This window comes from Dinoponera quadriceps, unplaced genomic scaffold, assembly GCF_001313825.1.
Source record: "Dinoponera quadriceps isolate SergipeBrazil2010 unplaced genomic scaffold, ASM131382v1 scaffold657, whole genome shotgun sequence".
Lineage (NCBI taxonomy): Eukaryota > Metazoa > Arthropoda > Insecta > Hymenoptera > Formicidae > Dinoponera > Dinoponera quadriceps.
The window spans coordinates 106,858-130,285 of NW_014554751.1; the positions used below are offsets into that span (position 1 = coordinate 106,858).

At 42.4% G+C, this 23,428-nt stretch overlaps 1 protein-coding gene across 11 annotated transcripts in view; it reads right to left on the reverse strand.

The window, feature by feature from the left end:
* The window catches only part of LOC106741261 (uncharacterized protein CG43867), a 68,646-nt gene that overhangs the window by 19,138 nt on the left and 26,080 nt on the right, over positions 1–23,428 (reverse strand). For 6 of the 11 annotated variants that reach the window (XM_014613053.1, XM_014613050.1, XM_014613052.1 and 3 more), the window contains exons 3-4: positions 6,287–6,349; positions 632–799 (exon numbers count right to left, since the gene is read on the reverse strand). In XM_014613053.1, coding sequence (XP_014468539.1) covers positions 632–799; positions 6,287–6,349 — 231 coding nt within the window. Of the gene's footprint in view, positions 1–631; positions 800–2,220; positions 2,519–6,286; positions 6,350–17,884; positions 19,863–22,180; positions 22,363–23,428 lie in introns of those variants that run through there. The other 5 variants (XM_014613057.1, XM_014613056.1, XM_014613058.1 and 2 more) reach the window with 5 other exon arrangements.

The window sequence follows — 23,428 nt, forward strand, 5'->3', positions numbered from 1 at the left end:
AGTATCGAGGAAACAGATCGCGAGAATAGCGTGAATTATGACTCCTGACGATTATCTGCGCATACTTTGAAGCGTACGTTTTATCGCAATTTTGATTGTGACTTAAAAACTGTAGGTCTTTCGACATTTATTTTTTTAACGTTGCCATCCAGTCACCGGAACAAAAAAAACATGAAATAATAACTGCTTCTTGGCAGATAAGGTGACAAAAGGTGACTTTTCATACACCAAAATAGTGATCAAAATGACATTTTTGGCCAAATTCTGAGAGTAACTAAAGCCATTTAAGTAAAACAGCAAATAACATATAGTAGAGTTTTTTATAGTACGGTTTGAAAGTTCATAAAAAGGAAAGACTAAGAGTATAAACTATACTTTCGGAACAATCGGAAGCAGATGAGACGGCAAAAATATATGCAATATTTTACAAACTTAACGGCAACTTAGGAAAAAAGCAATAATAGTGACCTATTTTGGACGATAGTGATTTTTTAGTAACTTGTTGCGAAAAAGGGACAAAAGATGACTTAAGTAACTGGATAATAGCGCTGTTTTCTTTTCTTTTCTTTTTTTTAGCGAAGAACACTTATTTTAACACGTCCAACTTCTCTTGCGCAACAGTTTCGTTTACCTGCTCCTCAACTTGAGTCTCTAGTTTCGAGATGCAGGCACAATGGACATCCTCGATCTTGTCATTCTGCGTACCGGAGGTAGACGGTAGCGAATGCGGCGGAGAACCAACGCCGGATGTGCTCAAGCAGTATTCACCCTTCACCAGCCGCTCCTCCATCATCCGTACCTGGAACGGACAGAGAGTGAGTAAGCGAGCGTTCGTATTCATGTTCGTGCTGTGTTTCCCGGAGACATCGAACTCTACTTATCGATTGATACAATTATATATTGACGTTATATAATATTAAGCATCTAAAAAGGTACTCCTGATTAATCTCCGTTTCCGTCTTTTCCGTATGTATATTGTGCTATTGGAAAGCATTATATAACCAAGCGCGGTCGGAAATACAATGTTCATAATTGAAGAATATCGATTTCTCGCCAATATTTCTCTACCTATCTCCTACTCAGGCATCGATCCTTTTCGCCTTATTTAGGCACTCGTCCAGACCTAAATGATAGAAAATCGGAGAAACTCCTTCAGCTGTTGTTCCCTGGTTGCGATTTATATCGAGTACGTCGAGTCGGCCGAGCGAGGAGACGCGATCGCGAGATCACCGGTCAGACACGATGGAAACGAGCGAGCTTTTCGAGGAAGGCGAGGATCGAAATCATGCGAATGAGACAGATCTCACGTTGCATGCGATTATGGATAGACGGATAAAGAGAGGCAAACAGAGAGAGAGAGGGAGAGAAAGAGAGAGGACAGACTCATGCAGCAAGGGGAACTCTTCCTACCGTACGTACGTCGTACGTACGTACGCTCGGACGTGACATACGTCGTTCGTACACGGTTCGCAGCAGCTGTCAAAAATCGATATCACCTTGACGCTCGCTCGCTCGCTCGGATATGTACGCTCGGCGAGCGTCGTGTGAGTGAGCGAGAGCTTTCGTCCGCCGACGACGACCGGCCGAAAGGGGACTTGTCGAGAGAAAATCAATACGCGGGGAAATTGTCTCTCTCTCGAACGGAAAGCCAGAATGTTTTCTCGGCCTGTGCTACCCGACTTATATCGATCTCCCTCTCTCTCTCTCTGCTTCTCAGTTTCTGCCGCCCTCTGGCCTTCCTCCTCTTTCTCCTCCCCCTCCTCACTTTTCCATTCCGGTGTTTTCTCGTGAGTCGCGTCGTCTTCTCTCGCTGCCTTTGCGACGCGACGCGGCATGACGGGTCGCGTCACCCATGCGCTTCGCGGTGCGCTTAAAGCGACCGGCTTTTATCCCCGCGAGATGACAATCCAATTTGCTATTCGTACACTGGTCGCGCATATTCTTTCCTGATCGCTTCGACAGAACATTCCCAAGAGCCACCGCACATTTAGTATATAATTCTTAATATTAATAATAAAAATAAAAATGAATAATATTAATTTTGTAGACAAGCATTCTGTGTGTGGATTAAGCTGCGATTACAAAGAATCAACAGATCACTTAGATAACCAACAAAGCGACTTTCATGACAAAAAATATTTACATACGCACTCTATATAATTGTAAAATATCTATTTACAATATCACAATAATTTTCTCTAGTTGCAGTCTTGCTCTTACCCCGATTAAACGCCGCCATGGTAGATAATTTCTCAATAGTGGCTCTAACTTCTATCCTTATTCTAGTGCTTCGTTGTAGGATACTCCACGAGAATATTTCGTCGCACGTGATCGCGACTTCCTCTTTCGTCACGTAAGCAGCGAGTTCTCCACGAGTCAGGAACAACGATGAAAAAAATATGATGCGTTGAATTTCGCGAACAAACACACAGAGAGGCGCACAAAGAGAGTTTCGTCTGCTCGCCGGTGAAGATCGCGCCGAACTGAAGCGAAGCGAACGACACCGAAGTACATAAACTCTGGGGGTTTTCTAGAGGCGGTGAGTCACGTTGGCTCATGGCCAATGGGTGAATTTGTGGATGCTACTCGTATGCATATACGACGCGCAACCACCGTAGGTCATGCCGATGACCCTGAGGCGACGCGAACTCGCTCGCTAAAAGCGTCTCTTGCTGATAATTGACGACTCGATCGCGAAAGACTGTCCCGCACACACGGCGGAGAAGAAAGGATATCGGGAAGCGAGTTGTTTGTCCAAGTAATTCCTTCTCCCGAGGATTTTCCAAAAATCGAACGGCCGGGAATCGCTCCGGCGGCGACCGGAGCGGCGACTACGAGAAACTCGCAAATGTTCCTCTCCGGTGCTCGTTCTTCTCTCGTGCTTCGGAACTATCTTGAAATTTATCGATCTGCTCCACTTGTATATCGTTAGCGCAGGCTTAAAGGAAGAAGACGCGAATGATGACGAAAACGATCCCGTGCGCTTTAACAATGAGGCTACGAGGAAGTCGCGGTGCCAGTGTGTTTCAATATCCGGTGCCGCGCAAGGGTGACTCACTTAACTCCATGAGAGACCTAGAATAACATTCGCGGCTTTTATTGAACGTGAAAACCATTAAATGGTCATTGTATCGCTTAGGAGAGGCGTGTATCAATAACGCTATTGAAATAACGCCATTGACGACGTGTGTGTACCCTCATTCGAAACCGCACAATGGACATTTAACGGTTCCTGGTTGCGGTAGAAATTATATTGTACGGAACAATGACGGAATAAAAAATGACAGCGATTATTCGGAGCATAATTGAGCGGCTACTCTATCGCTTTTATTGTTCGCGCGGGAATCATATTAGGTGACGTCCAATTTAGTAATCTACACGGAGAAAATATTGTAATAAAAATTATCATAAAATTTTACAATGTTGGATCATACCGGAATTATAATTAAAATTATTATATGTATTGTAACCTTTAGTGATGTGTACGATGAAATACATCACTAAAGATTACAACGCCATCATAATTTCAGTTATAATTTCGGCATAATCCAACATTGCGAAATTTTGTGGTAACTTTTATTATAATGTTTTCTTCGTATAGCGTGAAATATTGAGTGTCTGTGTTAGCTTCCAGATTATTACAATCGGAACAGTGGAGAAACGTAACATAGATATGCCTCTCTCTCTCTCTCTCTCTCTCTCTCTTTCCTTTTTTTAGTATATCCCGACGCAATGTCGCCTAGTGTCGCAATAAAACCGGTGACACATACAACCCTCTCGGCAAAGATACCTGGTAGCTCGTACACAACAAAAAGTTATCGTATTTTACGACGAAATGCCATTCATGCGCGAAAAGCATTATTGCGTACAAATTTAACGAATGCATTATAACGCGCATGCGAATTACAGGAACGTTGGTCAATAATATATTTGATAAATATCGACTCGCTCCGAGCCACGTAATTTCCCATGAAATATATATTAACGTGTATACTAAAACCACCTGCTATAATAGTCGGGTAAAAGCACCGGTGTGGTTGGTTCAAAGAAACGTCCCTCTTTCGATTGCTTTTCAGCACGGTGTTGATGAGAATTATTCATCGAAACACTGTGAGGAGCTTCGCGTTCGATTTTATTCGACGAATAAAATTCGCCTCCTCTCGCAGCGCGAATCTACACACAGCTTCGCGAAATAAGGCCCTATCCGTCGAACGATGCGCAGGCAGGTTGCAAGGAGACGACGACGACTGCATCTTCGTTTTATTTAATGTGCGGATGTCGGCGGGAAGTGAGGATTACTCATATACTGGCGGTAAGCCAATTCTCTACACGAGACGCGACTCATTAAGTCGCTGTCGCAACCGATATATCGTCTTCAAGCGTCGCTCGTTGTCCCGTTCGCTTGCGCGATATGGCTTGATAAGGGTCTCTTTTACATCGACGCCGCTCCACACTTTATAAGCTTTCTAATTTTTCATTACATTTTAAGGTATATGTTAAAAAAGAGAAAAATATGACGAAAAGAAAAATGTAACATGTGATATTTCGATATAACGTTCCGTTATTTTTGTGTACTTTTCAATTGCTACGTAACGGATGACGAATTTCCGAACATAAAAACATTAATTTCACGAAGGCCTGCACGCATACTTCATTAATATTTCATTTCATTTCACCGTTTACACCGTTTTTTGAGCCTTCTGTGTAATTTCGGGCAGCTTGATCTTTGGTGAATACACTCTGCGTCAACTGTCGTGATTCTGTCGGCCGCGAATAAATACAGAGAAACGGAGTTTCACGATCCGAGTCCATCCAAGTGACGTTGATTTTCCAATCTGCAGCGACGAGGGCCCGCGATCGAATTACCTTTCATTGATGTCACCTGCTGCGAGCCATGATTTTTCGCGCACGGGGAACAGGAACGGGACCGCGAACGGAAACGACGACCTCGACCTTCGACGGCGTTCACCAGCGTTCACGGCGACGAATTTCGCGCGGGCGTGTTCCCGCCGGGTGATCTCGCATGAGACGGAGCGGCGATCGTTCACGCGAGATCGAGAGGATGTCGCGCGTTCACACGACACTGCGAACGTATCGTCGCGGACGCACGTGGTTTCGTCAAAGCGAATTTCGGGGTCATAACAAAACGACGACCTCGCCGGCCGGCTGCACGGCCATCTTGCTACTCCTATCAGTCTTTCGCCCTCTCTCTCTTTCTCTATCTCTTTCTCCCGCTTTCTCCCTTTCTCTTGCCCTCTCTGTTAAAATACCGACGGATACCGACAGACACCGACACATCTGCGATTAATCGATACCTCGCGACGGCATCGATAACGGAGTCATCCCGCTTGTTCGCATTTTTTTTTAACGTGAAACTTTAATTAACAGAGGGACGTGATCGATTTCTGGTTTGCAGGGGAGGGTAATCGTATTCGCGTCGAATGAAACTGATAGTAGACGTTATGCAATTTCGAGGCATCAATCGAGACTGCCACCCATCGTTGGTTGCGGTTGGAAGCTGTTCTCCGTGATCAAACGAGTTTAAAAGATAACTTACGAGAAATAGCTATAACTCTCTCTCTCTCTCTCTCTCTCTCTCTCTCTTTCTGTACGTTTAACTTTTTACAATACGATTCTCGTGATATGAGGCGCGATACAAGTTTTTTTGTTTCTCTTTCGAGCTTCGCGCTACGTTACTATGTGTTATAATGGAGATATCATCGGCGGGGTTGTCGAAAGTGAGCACCTGGCTTGCCTCCGGCTGGTAAATCCGAATCTCCACGGTGCACCGTTTACGGAAAGGTATTCCGGGTAACCGTCGGTAAAGCCAGATATAAGAGGGTAAGAAACGCGTGCGGGGGCGTAGAACCAGTTCGAGTCGCTGTCGTCGTCGGTAAAGGAACATCGCACGGTATATGCCAGTACACTGTATAGAACAGGTGTAAACAATTCTGATAAGACGGGAAGATCTATCCAAGAACTACCGTGAAAGAACTACCGTCTCGTTCGTTCGTAACTTCCAGGTAGGGTAAAAATTAGTCGGAAGGCAAAGAAGGAGGGGGGGTCGTAAATTGTCAAAATGCAAAATACAGTGCACGTCGGCAATATGCTTTCGTGTTTCTTCGTACGTTTTTCCTTTCTTCATTCTTTTTTCGAATAAAATTTGTAATTGTATAATTACAGATATAATATGAATTTTTGGATTTCTTCAGTTTACATCCCTTCTCGACACTCATGTAGTTTTGCATTTCCAATCTAGGAGTATATTGATACAGTATTCGCTTACCTTGTCCTCCGCTTCATCGGCCCTGCCCTCCGCTTCTAATACCCGCTGCTCAAGTTCGGAGAGCTGAAACAAAAAGCAGGATCATTTTAGCGATACGTCGCCTTGCACAAGATTAATGGCGTTTCATGAAATAAACGATCGCCTCGGCTTTTAACCGTAATATCACCCGTCTTTGTAACTAATGCAAAATATCGCGCTATAAAATTCAGAGAACTAGTAATGTTTTTTTGTTCCTTACGAATAGCATTTTAGAGAGCTTGAACGAAATAGCTCTCGATGCGCGAATCGAATATAAACGGCAACTTTCGACGATAAATCTTTTTACACGAGATAAAATTAAATATACGATTATCTTGATATAGGAGTGGACTTAAAATACCTAGGTCAGTCATCATGCGAACGACGTGACATCGTTTACAACGCAAGGAGCCGGGAAATTGCAAGATCCATACAATTGATTCTTCTAACTTATATAACGCTATTTCGATCGAGCAGATTCATAAAGCACGGTGGAAACTATGTCGTCAACTTGATAGTCGCGCAGAAAAGCAGACGATTTCCAAGCATTTAACGCGAACAGCCGACTTTTCGAGGCGCTTTCTCACTAGAAATTTACTCCATGGTCCAGCTCGGGTTGACCTTAACTGGTTGTCGAGTCCAAGGTTATATTATCGGGTTCTAAAAAGTCATATAACATTGTGTGGTAATCAGGACCTCAGTCACACATAGGATTCATTATAATGGCCTCATCAAATTATACAATCAAATCCTTATTCATTTTTATCTCAGATAATGGAAAGTATATGATTAGATTAGGGTTTATAAAGAGTAAGAAATGCTACACTAGTGAAAAAAACTTACAAAATATAAATTGAAGAATAAATGTTGTTAGAATTGGATGATTTTCGACTTTAATAATAGATCAAATAAGATCTCGAAAAGAACCTGATCAGAATAAAACTTTATAAAATAATAGGATAATACATTAAAGTCCTAATATGTATACTTAATCATTATAACTTTAGAAAGGTCTTCTATATTCAATTTTTATCAATATATGATTAGATTTATTGTAGTATGGATTACCTTACTCTTATTTAGTTAGAAATTTGTACAATATCAGGTATACCTGATGACAATTTCCCAACTAGAAATTTACCCCATGATCTAACTCGGATTGACTTTAACTGATTGTCAGATCCATCTAAGGTTTTATTACCGAGTTCTAAGAAGTCATGTAACGTTGCGTTGTAATTAGGACCTTAATCAAGATTCATTATAATGTTCTCATCAGTTTATACTATTGAATCTTTATCACGTTTTATCTCAGGCAACGAAAATGATTATGATTAGATTAGAATTTATAAAGAGCAGAGAATGCTAAATTAATAAAAAATACCAATTAAAAATATAAATTGGAACATAAATATTGTTAGAATGGTACGATTTTTGATTTTAATAATTGGAAAACAAATATTTTTATGGAAGAAAATTATAAAAATAAAGTTTATTAACCAAATTTACTATCTACTAGGTTTGTTACAAAAAGTCCATATTAGAAACTGATAATGCAAGTCATAATAAATAAAATGAACAAAATTCCGAAAAGAATCTAATCTAAAGGTAAAATTTTATAAGATAATATATTAGGATAATACATTCAAGTCCTAATATGTACTTAATCATTATAATCTTATAAAGGTCTTCCTTTTTCAATTTTTATCAGCATATAATCAGGTTTACCATAGTAAGAATTACCTTGCGCTTACCTAGTTAAGATCTTATGCAATATCAAATACATCTGATGACAATTTCTAGTCGGGTTCTAATCAGGATGATCGTCTGGCTTCGCTCTATCAGGCTGATAAAACGGAGCGTTTTTATCGCGTTTCGCAAAAGTCTGCAAAATATGAAATGAAAGACGGCATCGCACGTCAATTTCGTGAGCGTGGGATCGCGGGAATTGTTCGCGTTACCTCGCGCGTCTCTGACGTCGAGTCATCGAGAACAACTGATAAGGATCTTTAATATCTTGGTGACGTGTAACAGATTCACGGTGTTCTCGAGGTAAGACGTTCCTAGGAAAGTTCGACGCGCGAGCACTTCGATGTCGTCTAATTTCGCGAGGGAAAGTTTCATCAAACTTGGTTAAGTCCATGGGACGAGGCGTACTTGCTCGCTCGATGACAGTTTAATGGTTACGATGGAGTTAAACCGGACTCTAATATCGGCTCGATCGGAGTGGAGATTAATACGCGTGTGTACGTCGGCGCGAATATCCCGCGTGAAAATCTCGTCTAAAGTACACATAGTAAAGTGTCTCGCGACTCTTAAACGATCGCGATTCCTCGATCGATCTGCGGAGTCGACTTTTACGCTTACTTTCGTAATCGCATCTTTCTCCGGAAGTTCTCATTGGACTCGCTCCTGCAATTTATCTAGCTGGTTCTGATCACGGCGACTTGTTAATTACGACAATTAGTCCTGATTTCTGAGCTAGTTTTGATATCGAGTCAGGATGAGAGCGATGATTTTGCTCCTCCTACATGCTTTCCTCGTTTGAAGCATACTTTTACGCGGTATTTCGCCCAGTGTGATATCAGCGACCGTAAAATAATCACCAGCCCTGCCGCAATAATAAAAGGGCTGGCGAGTATAAAGAATTCGTATTTCTTTGCGCTCTCTTTCTCTCTCTCTCCTTTTCTCTTTTTCTACCCTGTAACCTATCTATCTATCTCTCGCTCCGGCAAATAAAGCGGCCGTGTACTGCGATCTCGTCTCTTTCGAGGAAGATGAATCGGCAGAAGGAGGCGTGCTGCAGCACAGCGAAGAGGAGGAAGAAGAGGAGGAGGAGTAGCAGCAGGAGGGAGCAGGATCTCATCAAGGAGGGCGCAGTTAGCAGCATCTGGCGTCGGAGAGGAAAGAAAAAAGCAAAGGGCGCGAGAGACGAAAGGGAGAACGAAGCGTGGAGAACAGTGCAAAGCCGAGGAGAAACGTAGAAACGCTCCTCCTAATGCGGAGAGGGAAAACTCGCCGCGCGCGAGCGAGTTGCCAGAAAGGGAAATCTGCATGGGGAGGGTGGAAAGAGGAGCGAAGTGGACCGAGAGAGAACGAATGGTACATTAGCCGCAAAGGGGATGCGCTGCCGGGATCTCTCAAACTGTCGTCAGTGCGCGAATTCCACGATTTTTTTTTACGACGACGAAATGATACCGAGGCAGTGACGCGCGTCACAGACGTGATCTGCAAAATTCAAGATAACACAAACATCTCGCTTGGTCTTTTAACTCTTAACCCGCGTTGTTAATCCGTCTTACTCATTAGTACACCGGCGGGACTTAGGCATTGGACGCTCGAGAGACACGCTGTTAGACAGAAAAATCTTCATTATCCCGACGGATGAAATTAAAAATTTTCTTGCGGATTATTGTGGGATTTCACGGCGGACTTTCGCGAGCGTGAAACAACGTCCACATTGTAGTCGCAGAGGGGTGCGAGGTGCCCTCGACGTACTCTCAAGGTACTCGCGTCATTAAAGGGAAGTGCTTTTTCTTCTTTTTTGGAGCGGAAAGGGAGGTGAGTGCCCTTTTTCTCCGAGGGCAGCGGTACCTACCTAGCCGTAATCCGTCGGATGCCGTGCGTAAAGCACAGGGGACGAAAGTCGCGGTATACGATAACACACCCTTTCATGTTTCGATCGTCGGAAGATCCTGCGCGCGCCGGGACGTCGCGAGGATTGGCTCGTTAATGTTATCGGTGGCTCGCGTGACGTGAAACATAGAGAAGTGCGGCACGCTGGGTACTTTCTTGAATTTCGTTCGCTTTGTGCGCGGAGAATTTATGGCCGGTTCCCGATGCTGTCGCGTGCCGCGGAGAGAATCACGGAAAGTACACGGCGAAGAAGAGGTGGGTGGGCGGAGGTAAAAAGAACGGGCTGATCTTGCTTGGTTTTCTTTCTGGCGGCGGCGGCGACGACGGGCTGGAAAAATGCGAATGCGGAAATTACTTCCGGCTACGTGATTCACGCATCCCTCTTTCGATACGTTTCCACTTTGTTATTAAAAACGATCGCGGCGGTGGCCACAGCGCGGGAAGTAAGTAAATTAGAAAGCAGCGATATGAATCGCCGTGCATACATTTCGCCAAGTCGTGCGCTAATCCTCGCGAACGGAAATTATTTTCGCGATCGCCGAACGCCCCCCGCCTCTTTCTTCGCCGTTTCTGCTTTATCATTTCGTTTCACTGATCAGCCTGTCGGGGATTATTAGAAGCTTGCAAAGATTTATTTATTTAAAACTATCCCGAAAGAGTAAAAAAAGAGAAATTCTTTGTTTGCAGCCGAAATAAAATACATTTCATCACAAATAAAACATACAATTCTTCTTTACCGTTTTAATGTTTCCGTACACAATGATCGATTCAATTCCCTGTTGCGGGAAAATCTCACTCGAATTATACCGAGTCCTCGAACTCGCTCGGACTGCTTCCCGGCGCGAGAACGGCACGGTGGAATTAGCTCGATCAGGATGGGGATGTACGATGGTTAGCACCTCGTGCGTTAGCAGTTCTTCGCGGTGTACCGGCGCACGACCCTTATTTATATCGAAATTCCGGGGTCGAAAGGCCGGGTCGTTCTCCCGTGCCTTGTATATTAACCACACCAGCCGGAAAAGGGGTACGAACGTACGGACGGTTTCACTGCGAGGACCGTAAATGACGCCGGAGAATAACGTCGATACACTTGCTTACGGCGAGGAACTGCGATTCGCTGTTGGCCTACATCTCGCGGTATTAACCTTCATTAGCCGCCCGTTAACGTTTATGTTACGTTAACGTTAATCGGACTCCGTTAAGGACGAGAACGTAATGGAGGTAACGCGAAGGTAACAATCTCTCGTTAGAAGGAGCACGCGAGAAACTTGATGGAGCGAGCGAGGAAATATCACGATCTTCCGATAATGTTCGTACGATCCCGAGATCGTCAACTTCGAATCGACAAAATTGCTCCGCAAATTAACAAAATCAGCAAACTCGGCTTGAGGTCTAACAGTTTTGCCAGGAGTTAGTTATTACAGGTGAGATGCATTCGATAAAACGCACTGCGGAATAAAAACATATCAGTTGAAAAACGCATATTAGTATGAGTAACTAAGAAAATGGCAGCTATTGCTAAGTTTCTTATTATATATACATACTATAAGACGTAATTTGTTTCTGACAGTATATATTTGTAGCGTCATTGTAGCATCTGAGTTCAAATGCTGCAGCTGATTAATTGATTTCCGGTAACGATAGTATACATGGAAAAAAATTTGGTTAAATTTATCAGATAATATACGAAACCAAACGCGTTTTGGTTTAAGGAATTTCTGGTTATAAGAACCGAATTTAGGTCATAAAAAACAGAAATTTTGTTTCCTTCAACTAAAACTTGTTTGGTTCGTTCACTGTCTGGTAAATTTAACCAAATTTTTTTTTCAGTGTTGTATTTGGCGATCGAGTTGCGACACGTTATTCCATTTCTATTTAATATTCAGTAAGAAATCAAGATAGAATGATGTCGATGCGGTCTTGAAATGGAACGTAGCCTATGTTAAGTGTTCTTATTTCAAACAGAAATATCTTAAAGCTATACTGAAAAATGAGTTTGGTTGAATCTACCTGACAATGGACAACCAAACGCGTTTCGGTTGAAAGAAACAAAATTTGTAGTTCTCACGAAATTTGGTTTTTATAACCAGAAATTCTGTCTCCCTCAACCAAAACGCATTTGGTTGCTCATTGTCCGGTAGACCTCACCAAATTCATTTTTCAGTTGCACGGTTATACCTCAGCTGCCTTTGCCAATCTTTTTTCTGCGTGATAGCGAGACGACTCCCGTTTGTACTGTGATAAGATTCGTAAGACGTTCCAAGCAGTCGGAAGGACAAACGGGATATCACATTTGACCGTCGCCGAACTAATTCTCGTATCTCCTTATTATCGCGCTCGTAACGCCCGTCATCGTCACGTAACGTTGTCGCGGGCTTTATAGCGCGATCTAGCCGTTATCGTTATTGCTCCCGCCTCTAGCTGGCTAGCTGGCTGGCTGACTGGTGCATCCCGCTGCGAGCGCAACACGCCCACGTGCCCAATTCCCAGTGCAATCCGTGTAACTGCGACATTTATTCGCGAGACGACCGAGAGAAGAGAGAGAGCGAGCAGCCGCCGGCCGGCACATCGTCACAACGCTATACACTCTTCTATACCGGGTGGCAGGCAATCGCCTGAATCATCGTTACGAAGGAGCGTGATTTTTGAACGACAGTCTCTCGCAGCCTGCTTTCGTGGTGATATGACGTGTTTCTCGTATCGAATGTTCATAATGTCGCGACTGTTTCTTTCGCAAATCTCATACATTGTGCGATAATAACGTAATGAACGTTCCCGATTGTTAAAATATTAAAATATCGCATATGAAGAACCGAAGGATTTGTACTGAGAAATCTATTTAGTTGAAGAAGTAGAACCAAAGTTTGGTTCTCGCAACCAGAATATTTGTTTACCCATATCCAAACAAGAATTTTAAGTCAATTAAATGGGTTTCTCCCCTTAAATGGGGCTGTACGTACGCCCCTTTCCTTAAGAAAAAGTACTGATTAGCTGCATCAGTAACTGATGAATGTTTCAATTAACTGATGATGTTGGATCAGTTTGCATCAGTGTAACTGAGAGAATTTGAACACTTATCAGTTATTACACCTAATCAGTATTTTTTCTTAAAAGTTTCCTAAGGCTTTGCTACTGATTATGAGGACGTGAAACGTTGGTAGTGATGTTTTTCATAAACTTTTTGAGAAAACTCGGCAAATTAACAAGAGCACCAAGAATCGGACCTTGGTTGCAGCAGCAACGAACTACACGGAGTGGCTACTACAGGGAAACGGAACGCCAGCGGGCGGAAGAAATGTTCGTGAAATCGCTTAGGGCCGAAGCAATGGCCCCGGCGCGAGATAAAGAAAGAAGCTAGTGCCTTGTAAAGCTCGTAACCCAGATGCGTCCCGTGTGTTTTATTGCCCTTTTACGCTCCATGGCCCGGAGCGAGGAGAGGAGGTGCTGGTGGCGGTGGATAGCGACCGTTTCGTCGTTGCTCCCTCCGCGCCGCACGAACCATCTCCGCGATCTTACATGGTCGCGTGAGCTCGTTTCGACGTTTCGGCCGTACGTCACCGACGAAAAGCGTGGAAAAGTTTGCGAGGTGCGGAGACCTCCGTTTAATCGGCACGTCGGAAGTCGTTGCTGCTCATTCGTCTGGAACAGGCAGCGTAGAATGAACGGAGAGCTGACGGACACCGCAACAATGGATACTGTTAGAATAATTTGAGAACAGCTTAAAATTCTTTAACCCTTCGAGTTACTAATACAGGAAAGTGTATCATGATAAGCGGTTATTAAAAGCGAAGGAAACTCATTTAAATTTTAATTTGAATTTTTGCATATTTATCAAATTTTTCGATATTTTAGTCAACGTGATACTATCTTCGATGTGTACCAGAATAGATTTGACTTTTGATAGATCTAATATAGGAAATCAACGATTACGGATTGGTTGATAAATAATTCGTTTCCATTAAATGCAATATAAAAAAGTTAAATTTGATTAAAAAATCAAATCGAACTTTTTGTCTAACCCGATATCATCACACAGGCAAGCGATAAACTAATAAAAAATAGCCTAATTTATATAAAAAGAAAAACCGATATGTTTGAAAATATATTTGAACCGATATATTTGAAAGGTTTTATATTTTTTAAGTTTTTAAAGGTTCTATTGACTGACAGTGGTGTGAAAAACGCTATTTCGTACACGGGAAGAAATAATTTAGAGACGACAAATTTTATGCTGCCGTAATAAATAAATATACAGAATGTTTATTCAAATACCGTTCAATATTTTAGTTAACTTTTGAGGTTATTTTATAAGGAATAGTTTATATATAAATATACGTTCATTTCTTCATGAGATAATCTCAAAAATTAACTCCTAAAATATGAAACAGTACTGTATATTTACTTATTTGCCACGACAGCATAAAATTTACTGCCCCTCTAAATTATTTTCCTCCGTGTACACGACTCTGTTCGGTTATAACGAGAACACACGCTCAACATTCTTTCACATTTCCCGGTTCCTGATGTCTCGCGAGAAACCTACCCCGTCGACTCGTCCGTTTCCCGACGTCAGTGCGCTCAACGGTCAGGATTAATATTTCTCAAGTGGCCACAGGGTCGATAATACGTATCCTAGCCGCGAATGGAAAGCCGCTTAGACCGGCAATCGCGACCGAAAAAGCTTTCCACGGGAGCTTACCCTCCTCGATCGTTTCCCATGTCCTCCCCCGTTTGGGAAAGTCGCGGCTGTCTGTGCTCGGGGATAAAACCGGGAGAGTTCTCCCCCGTTTTCGTATATTTCTTCGCTTAGCTCTCGATACAGTCGAAAACTTTCCTCCGTTGGAGAAAAGAAAATCAATTCGCGCTTAGCTGCTCATTATGAATCAAAAAATGGGGATCAAGGCGATCTGCTAATAAGAATATGATGCCACTCGTTTTTACGATATTGTTGTCGTTGCGTTTGTGACGAAATATTTCTAAAGAATAAGTCTCTGAGGAAATGAATACACATACGGAGACTCGATCGGCAGTGCGGCCAATGTCGCTGCAATTCCGTAAAACCTGATACTATCCACTACGTGATATTATACAGCTACGTGTCATTCTTACCACTCGCGGACACGCACGAACGGGAAACAACGACGGGCTAGTAGAGAATTTATCATCGTCGTCGGGGAGCTTAGTCACGTGGAAGTCGCGCGAATTAATTATCGCGAATGAAGTGTAATTAATATTAGGCGGATCGACGATCTCGGCAATTCTGGGCTCGGCGATTTCAGCGTAAAGCCGAGTTTCGCATTTTCATGACGCGGGATCGCGACTCGTTCGCGAAAGTCGCCATAGCAACTTTCATCCTTTCTGCTGAATTTTCTAACAATCCACTAGATTGCACTGATCGTAGAATCAGCGAAAGAAAGCAGTGGTGGAGCTCGGTCTCTCCGAGAGTCGCGACTTGTCTCGCGCCAGACTCGCCCGTTGCCGAAGGAACACTAATTACAAAAGTAATTACAGCAGTAAGGCACAATAAACGGTATTATCCCGTGTGACAAACGTAATTGCACGGTAACGGAAGGACAATTAACTGCTCCATTTTCGTGGGCGAATGGCCACGCGTTATCCTACCCTCTGCACATGTACAGTGCACATAGAGAGCGCACACCAGCGCGCGCGAGGAGACACGAACCTCCGCACGCACGTCCGATGTTATTTAAGCTTTAGTTTACGTTACCGCACCGAGCTTACTGGCTCGGCTTTGCATCCCGCAGCATGCAAATGCGCGCTGGATTATGCATTCCATTCGCGAGTTATAGATACATCCTGCGAGCGGGAAAACGCGCGCGCGCATGAGCGCACCGAGTTATTATTCCGTAACCCTTCCGCTCGCTACGGCCCACCATCGCGAATTCATTTCGCATTATAATTTGAAAGATTGCGTTGGTACGTCGGTCGGACGACACCGTCCGCTTCGAAGCGTGTTCGCGCGTTGTGTCTGAATTTTGCGACGAGCAATAACCATCGCCGCCGCCGCCGTAAGAGTTTGGCAAAGAATTAAAAAAGGCCGTCTCTCGGGAGTACTTGCGATTTTCCATCTCGCGCGATAATTTCTTTTTTTTTCCATTATAGTAGCGCTCGGCTTAATGATACGGGGGCTGACGATGATGTAGCCGTCACAAATGACGATAACGACGGTGATGGCACAATGATTTTCTGTCGCGCGTTCTATCATAATAAGAGTATGGTTGCGAGGGGGGGGAGGAAATGTCAGATAAACGTGTCATAAGTGATAAATGTCAAATGTAAACTCCAGGCTCTTTTCTGGTAGGTTTTTATTTGACATTTATTCCTGACACTTGCGTATGACAGCGGTATGGATGTAATATAAACCTGAGCTTCATGCTACGTTTACACGTGACATTTGTCTCACGACACTTGCATCTGACAGCGCTACAGACAGTAGTGGTGTTAATGTAAAAAACGATGAAGAATTTCCCTCGCAGACGTTGTGTTACAACGAGCGAGAGAGAGTGCGCTTAACGAGGAACTTAATGTGAATTATCGTAAGACCGTGACGAATGTTAAGGCTTTAAGCGACAATATAAACCGCGTCGAATATACCATATTCGAAAATCGTATTATCCAGTATTCCCTTTCTTATAATAATATTTTTTTTTTTAATATTCCGCATATGTATTTAACACGTTGAGTGCCACGCGCATTTCGGAGGAAATCTCGTTCAGGCCAAAAAATTAAAAATTTTTGATAAGAAATATTCAAGTATATTAATTATACGATCCTGAAATTACTTGTTAAACTATGTAATTTTTTTAGTTTTATATCGTACTTTATATTGTCAGTCAACGTGTTAATAAATATACAAAGAAAGAGGTTTTTGGATTTAATAAAATTTTTTTAATTAAAACAAACTTATCTTTTAGAATAGAGCAAACAAACGAATGTTCAACAAATAGGATTAATTTGATTTTTCAAACAATAAATATTTTTACGTCAAATAACATATTTCTTTTGTATTTTCATTCAAACATTAGAATGATTGTTACAAGCAATGAATTATTTGAAAGAAATAACATATGTTATAAAAAAAAATATTAGAGAATTTCTTTTTGTTTCCATAAAACAATATTTAATACACGATAAAATAGATTTCTTTTATTATAAAAAAATATGTCCTCCAAATATAATACTGTTTTTTTTTCCATCAAACAGTTTACTCTAGTAGAATACAACATTTTCATTCAAATAAAATGATATCCAATATTAAATGATTGATTGTATTGTAATATTAATTGATTGATTATATTAAAAAAATTCGATAAGTCAAACAAATACGATATTAAATTCAAAGAAACCTTTTTCTCGGTGTATATACGCGACTAACAATTGTTAATTGAAATGTAATCTTTTTTTTCTACATGAGCAAAAAACTTAAGTTAAGCGTACACATTTGCGTATTCTCAACGTTTTTCGGGCGGTTTCGCCGAGTCGACCATTAATGCGTTTGCTAGAGAGCATAGAAAATTCGCTTCAACCTTACCAACGCGTACGCATGAACATTTACACGTGCGTAGAAATGTGGACGCTCAGCTAAGTGGTCCATTCAGCGATGCCTGACAGAATATATTACAGGAAGTCGCGGTTAAAAATTCAGTCCCCCACCCCCTCTGTTCCCCCAACGAAGTCCCTTTTGTCTGACGCTTCGCACAATAATTCTTCCTTCTTTGAGGGAAAATTTCACCGCGTTCAGACAAGTGCAGACAAGCACACGAGAGTGCCGTCGCGCTGGCTTATACCTAATGTTTTCTAATTTACGACTCTTTACATCTTAGAATCTTTCTTAGTCTCACAGGCTTTGCATTACGTGTTCCTCTTTGAATCTCGGGCTAATTATACTTTGATCAGGAAGTTCGCGGGGACGATAAGTAACGTTACCTTGCGAAGCATCTCCTCGAGGGATTCCATGTCCAAAGCGGAGTTGTTGTTCTCGGTGTGTACGGGTTGCATCATCGACGACTAATCGGTTCACCTTTTTCCACGCGAGAGTCACTAGCACCGGCGCAACGGCTGTATTATGCCCCGCAAACACTATTATTGACAATCGTTCGCAGGGACGAGAGTCTCATCGAGCGGCGCAAACGTCGTGTTACAAACGTCGAAACTCGTCACCTCGTAACCACTGTCACTTCTCGCGTCACGCTTCTCATCGTACCCAGAGATGCGCGCGCGCGTAATAATCGTTTACCGATCGTCAGATAGAGTGTATCGGGATCCTAGTGCGAAACAATTTTTCCTGCAAATATCAGAAGCTATCGCGGCTGAGTTTCTTCGATCGGAATTCTCCGAGTTCCTTCGAGACGTAGACCCGAGATTTATTAACAGATTGTGTCTGTCACGTGGCTCAATTAGTCGAGAAAGAACGTGTTTCTATGTATATTCTCGAAGAACGTAAGAACGCCGCACGCACGACAAACGAACGAATGAACGAATGAACGAACGAACGACACGCACGCACGCACGCTCCCCTCGTATTTTCTTTCTCGATTGTCCGTGAAGTGCACCGACTAACTGCATCGTGAAAGGCGACAGACGGGCAGGAAACGGCGCGTTTCTTTCTTCTGGAAATCGCGCCTTTCGAGACTCCCAAAGCGAGACTTAAAAATACTTCACGTACGAAAATAGTCGTAGCCAGAGAGAGCGGCGCTCGACGTTCCTCTCGACAGTTCTCGATGACGACCGCAGCGTGACGGCGCGTCGTCGTCTCTCGCGCCCCCACTTGCCCGCCGGAAGATTAACCCCTTCGGCCCCGTTTTGCATCGGGTCTCCGTAATTCTATTGACAACGATATAGAAACATAAAAAAAAGGAAATTCCTCTTTTTCGCAGAGGCTATTTAATTAGCGGGAAGACGCATACCTCGGCTGAGAATTAATTATAGATACACGTCGCGCTATGACGATTCTTCTTTCACGTGTGTTCCTCCGGAATTATGAACGCCAGTCTCTCGACGACCTCTTCCAATTTTCACTACGAGCTGCGTGCGCTGATGAGAAACGATCAATATTCCTTTTCCCTCGCGGTAGCGCTAATCGCCGTACACACGCGGCTCGCTTCCGTCGCTCTCTCGTTCAAATTCAATTCGTTCTGATATTTGGTAAGCAAATAGAAGACAGACCGACCACGCGGCCTCATTCCACAGGATGAGACTCGAAGTACTTAGAGGAAGGGAGCAGCTAGCGCGAAAAGTTAGTTTCTACGGTCTTCTCTTTGTCCCGTTGTCTTCGCTTCTAAGGCATTTTTATTATTTTCTTAATCGAAGCTTCAATAATGACTGTAATGACTGTCCATTGCTGATCGACAGCAGATATCGCTGTGTCGACCACGAAAGAAAAGTGGAGTCGTCCGGAAATTGAGTAAACCCAGTCGAGTTCACGTTGGAACTCTTTAATATTTATCGTCAAACATCCGTGTAATCAACAACGCGCGTTTTCGCCTGTATGCGAGAAAAAGAAACAAGATGAGTGAATATAGAGGAGATAAAGTACAAAGTAAAGCTTTTTGAACACAGGTTCGTTAATTGAAATCGAAAGTTCGGAAAGAGAGGGCGTGGACGTGCCGGATGTTATAAAAAAGAAAAAAAAAACGCGTCTTTTCAAACACCTCAGCGCGTTAACGAGAATCGAGCGACATATGATTTCGATCGAACGAGATTTTTGTTCCATTCATGAACGCCCGCGTCTCATCTCCCCCTTTATCCGAATGACATTCGTTTGAACCTAACCCTCGGACACCGGTGAAACGACGCGCACGTTTGCTATATATCTCGATGCACCATGATCAAAGCTTAATTGAAAAAGAGCTGTCCTGTGAACAGCGATTGATACCACCTGGAATAGATACCACGCTGGCCGGCTTTTACCTCCCTGTGTCTCGTATAAATGGATATATAGGTTACCGCTTTGATCAGAGGGTGAAAGGGCTGTGTAACTTTACGGGAGAAATCAAGAAGCATTTTGTCCGACACAGAGCCGATAATTAATCGGAGAACGGAGGCTACGATAATAAAGCTTTAAGCGAAACAACATTTCGCGAAAAGTAAATTGAGAATTTCAAAATAAATAACTTGGATGAGATCGCATGTGGACTGGAATCTATAGGTTAAAAGAAAATAAAAAGAAAAATATCATTTATAATGATATTATATTAATTAAAATATCACAATAATTTATGATATTATAATAATTTATAATGATTTTATAAAAATTTTATTTGGCGTAAGAAAGAAAACGTAAACGGATATAATCTTATAATCTATTTTGTCATAAACATCCCTATATGACCCCTTCTAATTTTAAGGTTTTTAATTTTCGTTCGCCCTTATTCCCGTGAGATTTATTGTAAACCAGCATATAAAAAGGGGAACGGATATTTATTTCCATCCAGGAAATTAAATTCCGCTAAGAGAAACAAAAAATGTAAAATAAGTAAAAGTAGGAAACGAAATGTAACAATGAGTTCATTAATGTAAGCAGATTTTCTGTAGGAATGAAGTAAACGGAAGTAACAGCAACGCTTATTCTATCCGTGCAAAATATTTTCGGAACAATAATACGAGCGTGCGCATAAATATATAGATATATTAATATCGTAAGGAGATATTTACAGAAATAACGGTGACGAGTGAAAGCGATGACGCATAAAGATTACAACGAAATTTTCGTGAATTACAACACGTTCTCATGACACTCTAAATTAAGAAGAGATATGAACAGATCCTGATTTCAGAATTAACTGTGTAACAAGTTCTAAAAGTAACTACATCCAACTGGGACGAACTTTTGATAAATTGCAGTGCGACAATGCGGAACAGCTTACTGCAAGGGACACTAGAATTAAACAGGTTGAATTTTAATGAGACGGATCGACGGAAATGTCGGAGAAACTCGCCATCACTTATCGTACCTTTCTTAATTTCAATGTTACATATTTCCGTAATTATGCTTCAGATTAAAATAATATGAAGCTTTATTTTAGACTAATTTTCAATAACGCGCTTTCTCTCTCTCTCTCTCTCTCTCTCTCTCTCTCTCTTTATCGCTTTCTCTCTCCCCTTCTCTTTTTCTGTTTGTTGCGTGTGTGTATATGCAATGTTCACCCGCCTCTCGAAGTTGTGTACATATATAGAGTTGTATAGTTCGCGAAAAGTTTTTTTATTTTCACGCGCTGACTCGACATCTTTGTGGAGGAAAAATCGATTCCGCATAGGTCAAATGTCCATCTTGCAATTTTATCCGCTTATTCTAAAACCTCTCTTGTATATTGTGTTTCGCCGATACGAAACTACATGAAAAGTTCATAATTTATTCTTTCCGACCTTTTTACGTACACAGAGAATGCTCCAGTTTTTAGCGAACCATTAATCAGAGTGAGAATACTTCGAACAATTTTTCCCTGGCAGAAATTTAATCGGGTACCTGAGTTGTTGACAATAAAAAGAATTTAATTTTCTTGACGTTTATAATCACGCGATTTTTCACGACTCGTTTATCGATCGTAAAACTACTACGGCTATCATTGGGATAGCCTCATATAACTCGTAGAATTAAACAACAATAATCATGACTTGGCTCTTTTGATTTTTCGTTTCGTCCTGCGTGATTTACCCGCTAATTGACACAGCCTTGGTAAGAAAGAAGTCACCTAATTGCTTTAGCACCGCTGTTCAAACGCAACCGTATTTAGAAACAAGGTTTACTCTGCGCGATGAAGAAGGCTAATTTGATTAAACAAAGCAAGATAGATGTTTTCTATTTGTTTTGCACAGTAATTTTAGTACAATTCCTTTAAAAAAATTACATCGCGAGACTAGATTCATAAAAAAATTACATCGCGAGTCTAAATTCATAACAAAAGACATCCGTAGATACTTTTTCGATTTACCTATTTTTTTTCAAGTGAATCAGCGTATCGTATGTCATAACTTTTACTTTGTGTGAATGAAATGAGTACATACCTGAAATTTTTAGAGGCAATGAGAGGAAAGAGAAAAATCGTGAGAGAGTTGAGAAAGCGTGGCCGAGAAGAACACGAGGAGTTAGCTCATAAGAGAGAGAGAGAGAGAGAGAGAGAGAGAGAGAGAGAGAGAGAGAGAGAGATCCACGTTTGTGTAGAAACCTCCATGTTCTCCAGACATTACGTGCCACCTACGTTCACACTTATCCCTTCAATTTACATTAGACACCACGACAAGGTCTCGCTGTGACAAGCTGCCAAGATCTTTCCACGAGCGTCAAGCGCGGTGCTGTCGGATCGATATGACGCGAAATAATCGCGAGATTACGAATCACATGTCTGCGACGAGAGAGAAAGAGAGAGAGAAAGAGAGAGAGAGTAAACGAACTTCATAGTACTCCGATCGCGTTTCACGGACCACTGAGGGAAGTCACGTCTGTCGCGGTGGCCGATGCCGGAGGATTGCGTTGGGCGCATACGTCACATGCGCGCCGCCGTCGCCGCCACCACCGCCACCGGCACACCATTACATCACTACACCACCACATCATCACCACACTGCTGCCGCCATCGCTGCCACCGACGCGATGGCACTGACACTCTCGTGTCGTCCACGTGTAGAAAGAGACACTCATAAAATATCAATCGAGTCGAATTTGAGTTCGCTCGTGTGCCTTTCGTCCTGTTGCTGCCGCAGTCACACAGCGAAAGATCGAATTATATTCGATCTTTTATGAGCATAACGTTACTAAAAATAACAATGAGAACGGGAAATTTTGAACCTTTGATATTTCCTTATCGCAAATCAATTTTGTAATGCCCGTTACGCTCCTCGGATGCTCTGGCGGATGTTTCGTAATATCCAAGAAACGCGTCACCCTAGCGATAATATTACATGAAACGAGCGAACGAATGAGCTAATTCTATTCTGACACAGTGATTTATGTCTGTGCAGATTCATCCCCCTTCCCGGTAACGGCCGCGATTTTCGCCGCACCCGTGCATCTTCATCGCGGTCGTTCCATCTCGCCGGTCTAAGACACGCATCCATGCCACCGGAAGTATCCATTAGGCGAGGAGGAACTTAATAGTCCGCGGTCGTTCGACGTGTCAATGGTGGTCTTGCACATTGTTGGTTACACTATGACAATGTACAACGCGTTCAGGCGAAATCGTTCCCGACGTTGGCGATCGTTCTTCTTCCGATCGTGCCGGACATTTCGTGCTGCAATCTCCTAATTAATTAATTTCTCGTAACTGCAGAAACGCAATCTATACACTCAGTCGTTCTCTTTTGCTGGGATTTTTATTTCAAACAGCGAAGCGAAGTTCGTCGTGTTGCGTGCCAGCATGAATCTTCTTGTACGTACGTACGTATGTACGTACACACGATAATCACGATCGTAATAAAACCCGCTTTTCCGATAATCTCGACCAATGTCCTCTCTCTCTCTCTCTCTCTCTCTCT